This window comes from Neltuma alba, unplaced genomic scaffold (assembly GCF_004799145.2).
Source record: "Neltuma alba isolate B1F8T4 unplaced genomic scaffold, ASM479914v2 tig00011557_pilon, whole genome shotgun sequence".
Classification (NCBI taxonomy): Eukaryota; Viridiplantae; Streptophyta; class Magnoliopsida; order Fabales; family Fabaceae; genus Neltuma; species Neltuma alba.
This window is the reverse complement of record NW_021636216.1, coordinates 494,425-512,055: the sequence shown is the minus strand read 5'-3', so window position 1 is coordinate 512,055 and position 17,631 is coordinate 494,425. Positions and strand designations below refer to the sequence as shown.

At 31.6% G+C, this 17,631-nt stretch overlaps 1 protein-coding gene and 1 long non-coding RNA gene across 2 annotated transcripts in view; one reads left to right on the top strand and one right to left on the bottom strand.

Annotated features, from left to right (window-relative positions):
- LOC114714942 (cysteine-rich receptor-like protein kinase 10) overlaps window positions 1-15,340 on the top strand; it is a 37,999-nt gene extending 22,659 nt beyond the window's left edge. The window contains exons 5-8 of the mRNA XM_028899734.1: window positions 12,560-12,770; window positions 14,443-14,680; window positions 14,800-14,950; window positions 15,032-15,340. Of these exons, the coding sequence (XP_028755567.1) occupies window positions 12,560-12,770; window positions 14,443-14,680; window positions 14,800-14,950; window positions 15,032-15,340 (909 nt within the window). The remainder of the gene's footprint in view (window positions 1-12,559; window positions 12,771-14,442; window positions 14,681-14,799; window positions 14,951-15,031) is intronic.
- LOC114714938 (uncharacterized) lies at window positions 1,010-11,861 on the bottom strand. The gene is made up of 3 exons (XR_003737494.1): window positions 11,788-11,861; window positions 4,952-5,019; window positions 1,010-1,683 (listed from the first exon to the last, which is right to left on the bottom strand). It is a non-coding gene; the product is annotated as an uncharacterized LOC114714938 (long non-coding RNA).
- Window positions 15,341-17,631: the final 2,291 nt, after the last annotated feature.

The window sequence follows — 17,631 nt, the reverse complement described above, 5'->3', positions numbered from 1 at the left end:
AGATCGATAAAGTTGAAAATGCCAGTCCAGACCCTTTTTGGATTTCACACCATACTTAGTTTTCTTAGCCAATCTTTTTTCCTTACTGGCCCTCAACCAAATTTTTCATATCTTCTATCAATACTAAATTTGGCGAGATGTGACACCTTAGGTCATTTCACTCAAGGAGTTTTTCATTGAATCCTAAGTTAACTTAAGCGATAAAAATGCAAGATTCACAAACGGTAAAATAAGCATGTATGCATGAAGTGAATAAAATATTTTAGGTCATTTTGATAAAAACGAAATGGATGAATAGAATAAATAAAATGCTATGGAATGGATCTTTTAAGGTTTGGTTAGGTGGCAAGCTTTGGTTCTCTTCATTAGGGGTTAATGCAATTATATTTGGATTATCATAGTTAAGTACTTTGTTATATTAATACATATTTCAGTTTAGCTAATTTGTATTGAGTCTCTTAGCATACATCGATAACAGAGAAATTTGAAAATGTATTAGACAACAAAACATAAATACTACTAGAAAACTCTTTTAATGGAAGACCCAAAGCTCTAACCACCATCTATCTTCAAGAGATGATGAACTTAGCCACTCATAGCCATAGAAGAAGCTCCAGACAACAGCCCACGTGCATAACCATGATGAATGATGTGGAAGAAAATGGAAGAGTGAAAGAAAAGGTAAGAGACAAAGGAAAGAAAGGGAAATCAAATGGGGGAGAAAAGATGAAGATAGAGTAAAGGAATTAGGTCAAAATGGGTGAAAGGAATTGAATAAATGAAGATAAGAGTCAGATCATGAAGTGTTTGGATTGGGTTATTGAGTGAGTAACCCAATTTAAACTGAAAAATCTAAAACTTCGCATACCAAAAAACACTCGTTCGTCATGGTGAACCCATATTGAAAATTCCAGAGAGTCTTCAGTTAAGATGGTTTGGCGAACCCACAATGAAGTCACAACAAAAATTCCAGAAAGGTTATATTGAATCTTTAAGCTGAGTCCTTACACTTCCTTTTTTATCTTCCAAGGTACCTATAAGTTAGAAACAACATTGTGCAGCATCAAAAGGTTTAAGAAAATAAGTTTAACTAAGCGCAATGACAAAGACATGCAAAACATGCGAAATTAACTCTAAGACCATGCAATCACTCTAAGTTAACCAAAAGTTGTAAGATATGCATTTATGCACAAATACTAGCCAAAATAATGAAAATACTATACAAATTTGGCCCAGTCAGTCTCTCTTCCTTCTCTGAACCAGTCGATGTCTTCCCCTTCTTTCCTCACTGTCATGCTTTGTTTAGAGAAGAGATCTGATTCATCTCTCTTGCTTTACTGAACCAGTCGACTAGAGGTAAAGAAGAAGATGGTAATGAATAGTGAATTTCTCCTTTCCATTGCACTCGTCTTCCCTCCTCCGTTCATGCTTGCTAATGGCAACCAAGGTGAAGAACCCTGCAATCTCGGCGTCTTTGGTTCCCAGAAGAAGATGAATAGTAAACTCAATTCAAAACCCTTCGTCATTATCCTCCAAAATGCTGTCATCCCTAGCTGTGAAATTGCAAAAATTCCATTACCCAAATGATACGTCTTATCTCTTGCTCCAAATTCTCCTTTCGTGCAGCACATATTCATGGCTGGAGGTTCATAATTCCATCCTCAAGCATTGTCTTTTTGGTACCTACAAGAGAGAAGGATAAAAGGAAATAAATAAAAATGAAAGAAAGGAAAATAAATAAAAAAAGGAAATGAAATAAATGACATTAACATAAAATAAAATAACATTCTTTTAATACTTCAAATTATTTTCAACTACTCTAATTTATTTTGAAAGGTATGATATTCAAAATGAAATCCCCCAAATAATGCTCTAAATTAATTTCTCAAATTAGCTCATAAAAAGCATTCAAAATATCATTAATAACTCACTAAACACACCCAAAAAAAAACCTTTTAAATATATTAAAATGGAGAGTTATCACATGCTATCTTTAATCCTTTTATTGCCATGTTACCTTAAATTTCTTGCACATTTTGCATCGTTATATAAGCGTCTAAATGTAGGTACAATGGAAAACCATCATAACACTTTCTTTGGACTCTTCCTATTGGCTTCTTATAGTGAGGTCTTATACTTGGCACAATGAGTTAACAATTTGTGTTTTTTTCCCAAATAAAACATAATCATTAGGGCAAGGGTGAATCTTTTTGTAATTTAAGGTGGCAGTACGCAACATTTATTTGGCATCATAAGTCTAGGTTGGGAGTTTATTTTACTTTGATAGCATTACTTTCAAAAGCGGGGGCAATTCAATGAAGCTTGAATCACTCTACTCATTTCTTACTTTCAACTTATACAATTTCAAGACTGCAGGAAGTAATATGAAGTTAGTACAACCTTCATACAAAAGCTTCTCCATATCTTTCTTCAAACTTTCGAGCATTTGTAAACAACCCTTCAATTCTTTTTAATCGTATTGGCCATGTCTTCAAGACGGTTGACCTCATATGTACTTGTGTCGAAATCAGGTGTTGTTTGCCTTTTACTTTACCCCCAGCCACTCTTGCTCACATTCCTTACCTCTCCATACTTTGTCCCGTACTTATAACTTTGGTTGATTTCATGAATCACTTAGTGCCACTCATAAACATCTAGATTAAGCCGCTTCAAATTGCCATATTATACAAAAGGGCAAAGAATCCTAGTAGGGTTATTAGCATGGTTAGCCATAAAATGAATGAAATCAACTAACCCATCCTAATATTGCTTGCCTAGATGACTGATAGATATCCATTCATTATCCATACTCTATCTAGCATAAATCATTTAAAGAAAAATGTCAAAATCAGAACACAAAAAATTCCATATATACAGCAAAAACCATCTAGATAGCTCAGAATATTTAAAAGAATGAAAGGCCTCTAACCTTAACAGGAACCTCAAAATGAATTACAAATCCCTACTAATATAAGAGCTCTCATAAATGTTAGATGCACAAATCAAATCGACTAGAAAAAATATAAGACAAAACTAACCCCATTTCAATACAAGGTAAAGGGAAAAAAGGGCAAATGAGAATGGAGCAAGAAGATGATCAAAGACATGAGTGAAAGAGAATAGAGAAGTAAAGCATAAAATTTTTCCATTAAAAAAAAGACATAAAACTATGTTATTGAAACTACTTCATAGATGGCATAGGTACCTTAACCAGCAAAGAACATATATAGGTTTGACAAGAATGATAGTTGGATGAGAGTGAGGGCTGTGGGGTAGCTACGGGTTCATCAAGGCATATGCACAAGAGAGATTTTTGAGTACAATAATTAATACTACGTTTGAAAATATAGTGGTTAGAGAAGGCAGAAAACATTTTGAAAACACAATACTCAATGGTCTTTCTCATAAATTATGATTAAGTTAAGTGATAGTTTTTCTTTAAAACCATCATATAATGTTTATTTTTTATTAGGGGCTAATGCCCCCTTACATTATATATATCTAAAAAAAATAAAAAAGAAAGACCAAAGAAAAATAAAAACATAAAATATATTAACTAAAAACAAAAACACATAAAATAAAAGTTAAGTAGGAAAGAAAACTATTAATCTTCTCCACCCTCCTTCTTGTTGTCAAAAGCACGAGAGGAAGCATCATGATCCATGTTGTAGTCAATATCATTCTAGTGCAAAACGAGGTTGAACTTTTGATTGAGGTCATACCAATATAAGATGAGCCTACGAATAGCACAATCCATGCATGAGAGTCACCTAAGAATGTCATCTAGTTGGGGAAGGATGTCCTATGGTAGAGAATGCGAGGAAAAGGGTAGAGGAGGGGCAAGAGAAACTGAATGAGGTAGGGGAGGCTGTATGAAATAAAGACAAACGGCGAGAGGTCCTTAACATTAAACTATTTAAGGAGGAAAGTGACTTTAGTGTTCATTGAACACCTTGATTTGTTACCCAAATTTATAACAGGTAGAATCAATTGGAACTATTTAATAAGCCTTTAAGTTGAAAATTTTTGAATTTTTGAATTTATTTTCTCAGGTTACTATTCATTGTAACCCTAATTTTAACCCAACTTTGAAAAATCATAACTAATTTTAGAAAAATAAAAATGACATGGTTCCAAGTTCTATTTGAAGCTCTCAATGAGATCTTTAGGAAAAAATAATTCCAAATTGCAAGCTCAGCTCGTGTATGATCAATTCCCACATCAACATGCACTATTTATTTGGTCAATTTTCAATTTTCTAGAATTTACACCTAATTTTGAAAAGTCATAACCTTTGGTACAAAACTCAAATTTTTATGAATTACCACTATTTAAAGCTAAAAATGAGATCTATTGATCTGCTGAATTTCATAACCAAATTCTTTCATTTGCTTAAAAACATTTGTAGTCAAATTTTGGCTCATTTTAGATCAACTTTTATCCTTTAGATGATCAATTTTCCATAACTCAACCTTAGTAACTCAAGTGTGCTTATACCATATTTCCTAGCATATATCAAGCATATTCACATAGGTTACAAGCCCAAATAGTCAACAATCAATAATCTCATAATTATTACAACATTGTAACATAAAGTCCATAAGATGTCATCAAATCATTCCTTAAGATATGATCATCTCCTTACCTTTCGAACATGGAGAAGAGTGAGATTTCAAAGAAATCTTAGTAGTAAAGAACTACAGTTATAATGTCAATCAAGCAAGGAATGTTACATGTAATTTCACAAGTCATCGATCAATTTTTTTCATGCCATGAAAGAAAGCATTAAACTATTCTAAAAGTCAATTCAATAATGCATTTAGCCAAGGCATATAATGCATCAATTCAAACAACATTATCATCTATCAAACTCATCCAAAACATGGCATATAATTAGCAAATTACACACAGTAACAACCAACCAACATAACATGAAATTGAAAGTTCTAACCTACGTCTCCTTGAATGACATGACCCCTTGTCCTTGCTTTTGAGCTCCCACTTGCTTAACAATAATGCCTATCAAACAACAAGAATAAAGTATTCCAAATCAATAACACCATTCTATTACATAATCCTTTCTAAAACTGTAACCCTTTGACCTTTAGCTTAGGGTTTTAGTATCATCCTTCCATAGATTTTTCCTACACATTTTTTCATGTAGAATCTATATTTAAACTTAGATTTATCAAAATCCAACTCCTTCCCTTCTTATTCAATTTTAATGCTTCCAAAAGCATGTTCTTCACATATCCCTACACAAATTTTCCTTTTAAATCCATTGAAAGCATCAAAACAACAAAACTTAAGCCCTAGGATAGCATAGTAGCCTTGTTTGAACAGTAACCCAAGAGTGCACAAATTGATATCTTTCAAACAACAAGGTTTGTTCATCATCAAACAACCATTTCATATCCTTTAATCCATGTGTCAACTTAATATCAATCATAAACCATCAAGAAGCATTTTGTGCAGTACCAAAACTTAGGCTTTTCAACCATCAAACTCTACCAAAACCAAGTTTAAAACCATCAATCCATAGAAAATCAAGCTCTAGATAGGATAGTCATGCTATTATCTTGATTAAAGGGTTCAAATCACTTGGATTCACTTTGTTCTTTGTCTCCTCCTTCTCTTTTCCCTCTTGGCCAAAAATGTTCTGCCTCCAAGCTCTCCAAAATTGACTGAAAGACTAGCTTAAGAGGAGAGGAGATGATATTTATAAAATTACCTTAGTCTTAGGTTATGTGGTAACTTGCTTAATCCTTAATGTTTACCATAGGACACTTAGCTCTATCTCTTCTTTTCTTCCTCTTCAAGCATGTCACGTGGCCTCTTATGTGTCCTCCAAATTGAACGAAGGTGCCACCTCATGGGAAACCTAAGCTCCTATATGTAAAAATCCACATATTTTATCCATAATTCCAATCTTCCAATTCTATCCTTCAATAAATTGTGTTATTCCATCTAGGTCCTCACCCTCCTCAAATGGTGCCATTTAGACAAGAAAAATGGGGGGAAATTTGCTCACACCAAGCTTATGGTTATTACACAGTATAATTTCACAATATCGGTTAAAATTTTCTTGGATCTTATTAAATTTATTATCTCCAAAAATTTATTTTCTTGTGCCACTAGTTTCCTTTTAATGAACTAAGGTTTCTCTAATTTTCTTAGATTTTTTTTTCCCTACAACTGCTTCAATCAAATTTTTCCCAAAATCGGCCCTTCACCAATACAATTCTAGCTTTAAATAATTCAAAGCTATCCTATGCACTTTTAGAGGTTAGAAACAATTTTAAAATTCATAATAACCTTTAAAATAATTTTTCTAATTTTTTTTATGAATTATTGAGGCCCCTATATATTTTAAATAATTCAATTTGCCTAATTTTTTCTTAATTAGCCAAAATTCTAAGAAAATACAAAAATTTCCAAAATAAATCATTTTCAGACTATTTTTATTTTTCAAGCCTCAACTATTGTTCTGTACCCTTTATTTTATTTTTCATAATTTTTTGGAAATTTGCTAGAATTTTGGGTATACTTTCCCACTCTATTCAATATTGACTAAATATTTTGAAAATGACAGTCTAATCCCTAGTCTGGTTTTAGTTCAAAAGTTGTCCTGTCTAACCATTAGCTACCTGCATACCCTATGGTCTATTTTATATTCTTCATTTTTAGGGTTAAAATTAACAGAATATAACATTCGTGGTATGAAAGGAAGGGTAAGGTAAGGGTTTAAATAGAGTGGAAAAGACTCAACATAAAATAAAACCAAATTTTATACTCGAATATTTAGTTTTATAACCTTTTACTAATTCTTCTTCTACTTCTAGTAAATCAGAAGATAATCTTTCAGATTCTGCTAGCAGAGAAATTAGAAAAATGATAAAACCTATGGGTTGATGCCATAAATTCTATTTAAAAAAAAACATATTTTGATTGCGTGTCAACTATATCTACTGCACTTAAGCACTTTAGGTTAAAGAAAGATAATTACTCCTGCTCTTTTATATTAGTCATTTACACCACTTCAATGGTCTGAGAGGGAGGCAAAAGGGTCAAAAACAATAGGTGATGATTGTACTTTAAAACTGTCACATTTTCTTTTGCAAGAAATTAAATTTATTTATTGACAACAAAAGGTGATAATTGTGGATTTAGATTTAACCGTCACGTGAAAAAGCAATATATATTTGAAAACCTGTAGTGGTGATTCAGCTTTTTAAATTCATATGTGATATAAATATAGAAGAAATTTTTGGTTTGGCATTTTCACTTTATTATTTTAAATTTATTATCTATATATTTAACTGAAAAAAGAAAAGAATATATAAGCAAAAATTCAAAATTATTTTGGATGACATAATCTTGCTTGTATTTGCTAGTTTCAACCCAATATATATATTTACCTCAACTCAATCCATATATATTTCTTGTTTATCATATGTGAACCACTAAAAGCCACATTTCTGACCAAAAAAATTCTAGAAATTTCTTTAACATACACTTTTAAAATCAAATTCCAATGCAGGATTCAAACCTGTGAAAAAATATTGGAATTCGCTAGTAAAATTCATAACTTTAAGCAAACCTTGACTAGTAATTCACCTAGTTAACCCTATCTATCACTTAATAATATTATGTGTTCCAGGGTCAATTTACCTTAAACTGAACCCTAAGTCTCTTTAATATAAATCCATCTAATATAAGTACGATAATATATGTAAGCATAGTTGTCATCTCAGTCGATAGCACTTATATGCTCCCTCCGTATTGAGGATACAAAAGAGTATCTTTATATAACAAGTAATAGTTACTCACCAAAATAACTAATATATAAATATAGATAAATAAGTTGCCTAAAGAAACTACTACTACATATAAACCAAAAGCAGCAAGCGTTCCTACTCTTCTTATCACCTATCTTCTTTCTACACAACCTCTTGGAACTACTTGCTCTTGCTATACAACATGGAAGTAAGAGTGAGATTCCGAAGAATCCCTATAGTAGTAATTTCCATTAAACAATTATGCAGATCACATAATACATGTAATACAAGCCAAAGTGGAACACAACCTTGGAAGTTATGCAGTTAAGCATTTATGCACAATTGATAGATAAATAAGCTGAGATATTTTATTGTGCAGATAATTTGGCAGAGGCTGCCCCATGTCTATCAGCTATACTCATAGGCCTGGCTAAAATAATCTATGCAAGGAAATAAGAATTACATGTTTTCATGCTTTAAAATAGCAATACGGCATAAACAGACATGGAACAATTATAACACAATTATAAGGTAGGAAAGAACAACTACTTCATTCGCTTCCTTCCAACTCAAACCTTACAAATTCCTTTTTAGTTCTCTCAGTGGGCTTGAGCAAAAATCAAAACCTATCATATTCATAAGGGTAGATTAATGCTTGGTCCAAATATAATTTATAAGTTAAATAACTTCCTTTAAATTCTAAATATCTTTAAATTCTACCCTTACTTAGTAGTTACTCATCTTGGAGAACTTTTTAGAGTCATAATTTGCCTTTTGAAATGTTTTTCCTTTTTTCCATAATCCTAATCACTTGTCCTTCTTAGTGACTAGTCATGTTAGTGAAAAACATTATATTTATCCATTATATTTGAGGACAAATAATGAACCCCCCCCCCCAAACCTACACATTTAGTCTTATTGAAATCAAATAAAATAAAATTCGAACCTACTTCTTTCACCACCTTGGCCAAGACACTCACATCTACATAGTTAAATAATCTTAAACATTTATAATAACTTATATAATCTAGTACTGTGAGAATTCAAATACTTAACGTATTATTCTATTTCATACATTACCTCATAACTTATTTTCCATAGCTAACTAAACATCATTCTTAATCTCTTTAACCCTGCACAACCTTTCAATTAAATTCTAAAACTCCTATGAGTTTCTTTATTCAATTACAACACTTAACTTGATCTGCTTTCAAATCAATTCAACTATTTTCTATCAATGGCAATACTCAATATTTCACACTCATTAATTCATCTAACCATATATCAACTATATGACTTCTTTGCTAACTCATTTAAGAACTTGACATCTTCCCCCCAATGAGCAACCATTTAATGATTAAATCTGGAAATTTTCTCTAGATTTAAATTAATCCCCCTTTAACATTATAACTATTAATCTATCCACTTTCTTTGAATCCTTAAACACATCTTTAACCATCCACATTAAATCAAACTATCTTTCTTGTAAGTTCTAAAACAACGTAAGGCATTTAATATGAAATTTTCCAAATTTAATTACCTTTTTTATTCTCAATGCAAATTCATTCTTAATCTGCTCTTAAATCCTCCAACAATAATTTCAATCCCATTTGCAATATCTTTTCTAGTACTTAGTATCCAAATAGATGCTTAAATCATCTATGCTTTTCCAATCCTATCTTCCTCAAATTCCAACAATTATTTTCCTTCTTAAAATAAAATTTCAGATTCAACTCTCATTATCCTATATTCAATTTTATTTCTCCAACTCACCCTAAGGCACCTTTAATCATTTCCCATCAAACTTTATTTTAATTTATCAAGTTCCTATTACGCAAGCTCTCACTACTACAAATGAGGTCATTTTCATCTCTCATTTTTGTCTGTTTTTCAAAACAGAGGAAAAAAGGTCACTATACTCGTCTGTTATGGTAGAACAAACAAATGTGTACACACATACTCGTTTGTTAGAGCGTGACAAACAAGTTTGTGTGTACATATTTGTCTGTTCTACATACTCGTCTGTTATGCTCTAACACATGAGTATGTTTGTACACACATACTCGTTTGTTTTGTTATGCTGTAATAGACGAGTGTGTAGATATATACTTGTCTGTTAAGTAACATACAAAAACTTCTTTTCTTTAAATTTTGAATTTTTAGAATGCAACGCCATTTTTTTATCAGATCAAAGTGAACCGTAGTAGCAATTTCTCTTTTTCTCCTCTTTTCCTTTACTGCAAACTTCCTCTTCTCCCTCTTCCTCTCTTCTCATGTGACAACTAGTATTCTTCTATCTTCTCCTTCTTAACTGAAGATAGCTCATCCTCTCTTCTCTTTCTTAGTGATGCAACAACTCGATGACACAGTAAACTTCATGGCCAACCTCTCTTCTCAATGGTGGATAGCTTCTCCTCTTTTCTCTTGTATGCTTGACAATACTCTTTCCTTCTTTTTCTATGGCTTTAGCTTTGCAAGAAGCAAGGTAAGCTATGTGGTTTGGTGTTAAATGTTTTGTTTATGTGGGACTATTATATGGGTGTTGAAAGTGATTGTTTAGGTATTTTGGTGCTGACAATTTTCTATTTAAATTAATTGTTGGTGAATAATAGCTTTTGGAAAGCAATGATAGTAATTGGGAAAGTATATTAAGATTAAAAGCATATTAAACTTGCTTAAATATTAACGCATATAAGGTGTTTGTGAAAATGTCCAGTAGAGAAAATTTGTTGGAATATGATAATTAATTAGGTTTCCCTAATGTTTAATCTCCATGTTAAATTTTAGAAAGGTATAGGATTCTAAAAGTTAAAATATCTATTTAAACAAGTTACGATGTCATTAGATTTTCTAATTTTAAACTTTCTTGTGTTATATAATTGAGTTAAGGTGTTTAATTTTTTTTCCTTAACTAAGTTAATTTAGATGTTATTGTTGTCATTTGCTTTGACCCTTAAAATTGAGATTTGTATGGAAAGTGTAACATGAATTGGTTCTGCTGAATTGCTGTCATTGTTACTCTATTTTGGTTTTGCTTCATACACTTTATAATTGCAGGTCATAGTAAAAACTGACAATGCAAATAATTTCACTTTTTTTTTAAAAAAAAAGTCACTATATTCGTCTGTTTGAGCAAAACAGAGGAATATGTAAAACACATATTCGTCTGTTTTCCTCAACAGACGAATATTTAACTTCTATCTACGTCTCCTTTATCCATGTTCCCCTTTAAACAAACGAAAAAAGTCCTCTAAAATAGATGAAAATGGGCTTTTTTGTAGTAGTGTATTTAGGTTAAATATCCGTTAATCTTGCTAGTATTACTATCCTCTAGGTTGATTAGTGCCGTGTATATTTTCTTAAAAAAATCAGCTTTCAATTTGCCTTTAGATCTCAAATATGATTTAGGCACTTAGGACTATTGTCTAGCTTGGAAGGGTATTAAAACACCTTCACAATCATTTCCCTTTCATCCATAAACTTCTCACGGTCCTTGAAATTCTTGAAAATTTTCCAGCTTCCAACTTAAATTTCAACACGCCAAGCCCCGACACACACATAAAAGAAAGGAAAAACAAAACAGGGCAGCGACACACACATTTTAAACCAAACAAACCCCCTATTTAATGATGGAAAAACCAGAATAATTCCAAAAGCACTCAACTTTCCTTAGTAGCAGAAATTTCCAGATTCAAATCCTCTTCATCTCAAATAAAACTCAACATGCAATCTAATAAACATAAGTATACACATGCTCTCCTTCAAACACCCACAACCCAACAACTTAGAGAAACAGGGACATTGGATTAAAAAAGACGTAACAGAAACAAACCAACACACATGCAACACTGAAATTCAATTATTTGATCAAGATTCAAACTACAACTTCCAACCATTGTCCTTCGGTTCACGGCTGTCTTTTACAACTCAGATTTTTAATCTACTATCCACTCTCCAACAACGCATAAAATGGAATAAAGAAGGGTAGGAAGATTTTAAAGAGCCTTACCTTACACATTGTCACCGCATGCATGTGAGTTCTAAGGTCCCTTCTACTTCTCCGATCAACCTCCTCCTCTTCGACCACGCTTTTTCTCTCAACTCTCTCTGGTTCAGTGTGTCAAAATGGGGACGGAGATGCCTCCTGATGGTTAATAAGAGTGGAGCAGCACGTGAGAGTAGTGTGAGGTAAAATGGCGGACCATTTTACCCCGCTGTCCTTACTTTCAATTTCATCCCTTTCTCTATTTTTCTTAAATAACCAAATACTTTCAGAAATTATTCTTTAGTATTTTTGATAAATTTTCTTCCTCCATTAACTTCTTTGACCAATTAAATAATTTCTCTAAAAATTTTGGATCGAAAATTAACTCCTAACTATTTTTCTTGAATTTTTTTTAAAAAAATAGTCCTTAATTCCATAAATTAATTCTTAATTCATTTCAAGGATTTTATACCTCCATTGGCTTCTTCATCTCATAAAATAATTATCCTAAAAATCCCAACTAAAAAAAAAATCCTCTTGCTTTTTTTTCCTTGAATTTTCAAGAGAATAGGCATTTTTAATTCCCCAAAATTAACTTTAAAATTATTTAAGCCACTTTTAGGGGATAAATTTTTTTCTAAAATTCTTAGTCTCCAAAATTATTACTTCATGATTTTTTCCAATTTTCATAGGCATTTAATAATTTTGATAATTTTTTTTCCTGATTGTCTTGAAGTCTGAAAAATTCAAGATGCTACAATATCTCTTTTAAATGTCTTATCAACATTTTCATTAGGGAACACTACCAGATGGGAAGGGAATTGCTATGAAAAGGCTGTCTCAAACTTCAGGTCAAGGTTCTCAGGAGTTCATGAATGAAGTGATATTCATAGCAAAATTGCAGCATAGAAATCTTGTTAGTCTCTTGGGTTGTTGCATGGAGGAAAATGAAAAACTACTTGTATATGAGTATATGCCAAATTCTAGCCTTGGCTCACACCTTTTCAGTATGATTTCTAAACTCTCTATCTCTTCCATGTTTAATTTTATATGGCAACAACCATTAATGTATATGACATATTTGTGAGAGCATGAGTTCCCTATCTAAATCAGAGTACTAGTTATAAAATTTGTAGAGTACTAGTACTTCTTTTACATAAAAATTAATTAGATCTTTCTCACTAATAGAAGTTTCAAATAGGACTTTTTACGAATTTTTCTCATATTATATGGGTCGATTAGAAGACTAAGGGGAAAAATAATCATAATATCATTTTAATCTCAATGTAAGATTATGTAAGAAAGTAATGTCACTAACTTGAACATTCTTCTCTAAGTTATAGATTGTTGTACGTGTCATTCAAGCCACACCTTACATCTAGGTTAATGAATGGTCAGAATGTTGTTGCATATCTTAGATGTAAGATGATAGTCAAAGAATTCAACCTTTGCATGGTAATAAATAACACACCTTTACATATAATGATTTAATTATTATCTAAATCAACGTAGAATTTCAAATAATCTAATATTTTTCAAAGAAAATCATGCAAAGATACAAGAAGTGAATCTTGATTAGGTCAATGAATGGTCAGAACATCATTGCATATCTTAGATATAAGATGATAGTTAAAGAATTCAGCCTTTTGCATGGTAATAAAATAACACACCTTTAAATATAATGATTTAGTTATTATCTAAATCAATGTAGAATTTCAAATAATCTAATAGTTTTTAAAGCAAATCATGCAGAGACACAAGAAGTGAATCTTAATTATCTCAACCACATCATGCGAAGATTGTTATTGATTAGTGATAGTATTCTATCGTTAAATTGATTAGTGATGAATGTCACTAATTTATTATTTTTTATAATGCATTTAAATCATGAAATGAGTGAGCAAGCCTTTCAACTAGAGCTAACATCCTAAAATGATAAACTTATGTGCTTGCAAAGTGAAAAGAAGCCAAATAACCTTTACTAATACCCTACAACAGTAAATCTTAATTGCAAGTCACAAGAAGAGCATAAGCAATTATAGCAGACTTGAAGCCCAACACTACTTGCATTAGAGTTCAAAATAACCCTTCTATGATGTCTCAATTGTCACCAAATGGTAGAACAAAGGTTTCTAAAATTATGAGCTCACATCAAAGAATTATAATATACCACATAAATTCAACTACCCTCTCTCTATTTATATATCAAAGAATTATATAATTACCAATAATTATTTGTTAGCATTCAACTACCCTCTCTCTATTTAAGTTAAATGTGTAACTTATTAATCTAGGATTCTAAATTAGTTAAGAGTATCCATACTACAAGCATGAATTCTAATCACATTATCAATTGATACCTTAGATGATTAATTAACTGCACTGACTAATGTCAATTCTCTGGCTTTCATTAGTACTTCAAAATCAACCCACATTGAAAAGAAATAATTAGATTTCTTTAGATTTCTTTATGTTATTACACTTAGTAATATCCTTATTTTATATAACATAGAACTATTTCATAGCCAAATTTAGACACAAATAAGTGATAGCAATATATTTTTGTTACAATTTTTGTTGTTTTGTTATCACTTATGCAACAAAATTGAATCTCTTTGAAAATAACTAACCGTTTTTATTTTTCATCTTATGTGATCTTATCAAAAAAATTTTCATCAGATGAAGAAAATAGAAAGAACCTAGATTGGAAGCAAAGACGAAATATTATTAATGGAATTGCAAAAGGACTTTTGTATCTTTGTGAAGACTCTCGACTTAGAGTAATTCATAGAGATTTGAAAGCCAGCAATGTCCTTTTGGATTATGAGATGAACCCTAAAATTTCAGATTTTGGAATGGCAAGGACCTTTGAAGGAGCACAAAATCAACAAAATACAAGACGAATAATGGGTACATAGTAAGTGTTAGATATAATTCAATCATTTTCATTTTTCTTTTTACTTTGAAATGTGTATTTAAATTATTTAAAAAAGGTTTGTTCATGGATAACTCAACTTATGGATTGATTGAAAATAGTGGTTACATGGCTCCGGAATATGCTATGGAAGGACTATTTTCAGTGAAATCAGATGTTTTTAGTTTTGGAGTTCTTCTCCTAGAAATTATATGTGGGAATAGGATTAGTGGTTTCTATCTCTCTGAACATGGTCAAAGTCTTCTATGTTATGTAAGTTATTTTTTTAATGTTATCTCATCAAAAAGTTTTGATTGTATAGCAATAACCCAATTTATTTGTATTTGCTTACAGGCTTGGAATTTGTGGTATGAAGGAAAATGTTTGGAATTGATGGACCCAATGCTAGAAAATTCATATATTGCAAATGATATTTTGAAGTGCATACATATTAGTTTGCTTTGTGTTCAAGAAGACGCAGTAGATAGGCCAACCATGTCTACTGTTATCGTCATGCTTGCAAGTGACACAATGACTTTTCCTAGACCTAATCGTCCTGCATTTTCAGTTGGAAGAATGGTCTTAGAAGATTTATCCACTTCAAATATTTCCAAAGATGCTTCTATTAATATGGTAACCTTGTCTCACATCAAACCCAGGTAATAAAACTAATTTGATTAGATGATTATATGAATCATCTATATAGCAAGTTCTCAATCTAGTAGGAAGAGAGACATAGAAAATGGTGAGACCCACTTGATAAGTTAATTAGATTAATTTCTTTATCTTCTTAACTAGCCATGAAGATCAAATGGCAAGATAATGCTTCTAGGTTATGACATATAAGAGAAATTCACATTGCCCCATCCCAGCTATAGGTATTTGATAAACTATATTGTTTGTAGAGATTTGGACTAAATCATACCATCAAAATGTTGCAAATTCTCATCCTTTCCAGAGAGAAGGCTTTCATATACATTGTTTAAAATTTAATCTTTGTGTGTACACATAATTGATATTATCTATATATATTTGACTTGTTATGTTGAATAATTAACTAGTTGTAAATTCTATTGAATACTTATTCATTTCTATGATTTGTATATTCATCATTGTGAATAAAACTCTTTATATTCTATTCAAATCTTTGTTAATAAGTAATTGAGTTTTATGAAAAATACCTTACACTAGAGTCTCATACTAGAATTTCAATGTCAATGAAAAGATTGTGAAGAAGAGTTTTCAATGTCAATGAAAATATCCTCAATAGAACCTAAGCTGTTTGTTAACTCCATATCTTTAAAACTTGAGCTTGTTTGTGATAGAACAACTAAATGTCTTGTCTAATCACTTATATCTTAGGGGTAAATTCAAAATTTAAAAGCAAAGATTATACTATAGACATAACCTTAGGCCGTTTTCTCGTTAAAGCCTTAATTTATTGATTCTAAGTTAACTAAATGCCAAGAAAATATGATTTGACCAGGGAAAGATTAGAGGTTTTTATTAAAACTATGAAATTAAAAAAATGCAAAGTAAAATATATTTTTTGATTTTTAGGGAAATAAGTGAAATGGATAGAAAACAAGCTGAAAGTAATTAATGAAATCTCTTGAAAATAGATCTTTGACAATCATAGTTCAAAATGATTTTGGTAGTGAAAATCAATAAATTTTTTAAATGAAAAACTTTAAAGCACCCTTTAAGTCTATGATCTTAATCAATGATCACCTATCTCATAAAATCCTATTAAACTCACTCAGCGTGTATATTAGGATTAATTAATACAGTTGGCTCAGTGCAAACCAAAATCAAGTTAATATTCACACAATACCATATAGAAAATGAAGAATCGAAAGAGTAGTTGCGTTGAAACATATATGTAACAACATATATTAAAGCTCAAATTCAACAATAACCAATCTAATACTATGTTAATCATCCAACAAATATTACAACCACAATAAGAGTAGTTCAGTCACCAAATTACAACCTCTATGACCTAGAAAATCATAATAAAATAGCTAGAACTAAGGATGAAACCACACTTCCCTTTGTGGCTCTTGGAACTCATGCCAATCAACCTATCTTTAAGAGAGCAAAGACTTAGCTATGCAGCTCCTACATCACAACTGGACTACAACATCTCCATAGCCATGGGTGGAAACAAAGGAAAATTAGAAGAAGAATAGAAGATATGGTGAACTATGATGAGTGAGAGTGAAAAAGATGAGCAAACTGAATGGGAGAAGAGACGAATGAGTAATGGAAGCTAGTTTTTTTTATTCTGAGTGCTAAGCGCTTTGTTCTGTCAAGTTTGGGTTAGGTTCTATAACATCCCAAACTTGGGCTAAGAATTTCAAGAATAAGCTACCAAGCCCCTTTAAGTAGAAGTTCCAAAAATGTCATCAAAAGTTGGAATGATCTTCAGGGAGTAAATTGCAAAGTGAAAGTTTCTAAGGGAAAGAAAGAATAAAGTTCACATGCATCATATGCAGCAATGACTAAGTGGAGTAATTGCATTGGGCCAAAAATAGAGGCAAAGGTGTTGGAGCATGTGCATTTCAGCAGGTATATGCATTGTGAGAATTATGGAGGGGGAAGAATATGCGTGCACACATCACATGGAGACCAAAGAGTGGACCTTGGCCTACACCAATGCAACTGTGAAGCTTGGCAGATGTCAGAGATTCCATGCTCATATGCCTATTCAGCGATTAAGACCATAGGGGGAAATGTTTATGATTACGTTGAAGAGTGTTACAAACGTTCATTCCAAGAGAAAATCTATGCCCGGAGCATGGTTCCAGTGGTGACAATTGATATTCTTGACCTGAATAACTATAGGTTTGAGAATCTTGCTGCCCAAACCTTGCTTTTACCTCCAATCACTGCTAGGCCTCTTGGAAGACCAAGAAGAAACAAAACAGAATCACAATTCCAAAACAAAAAAT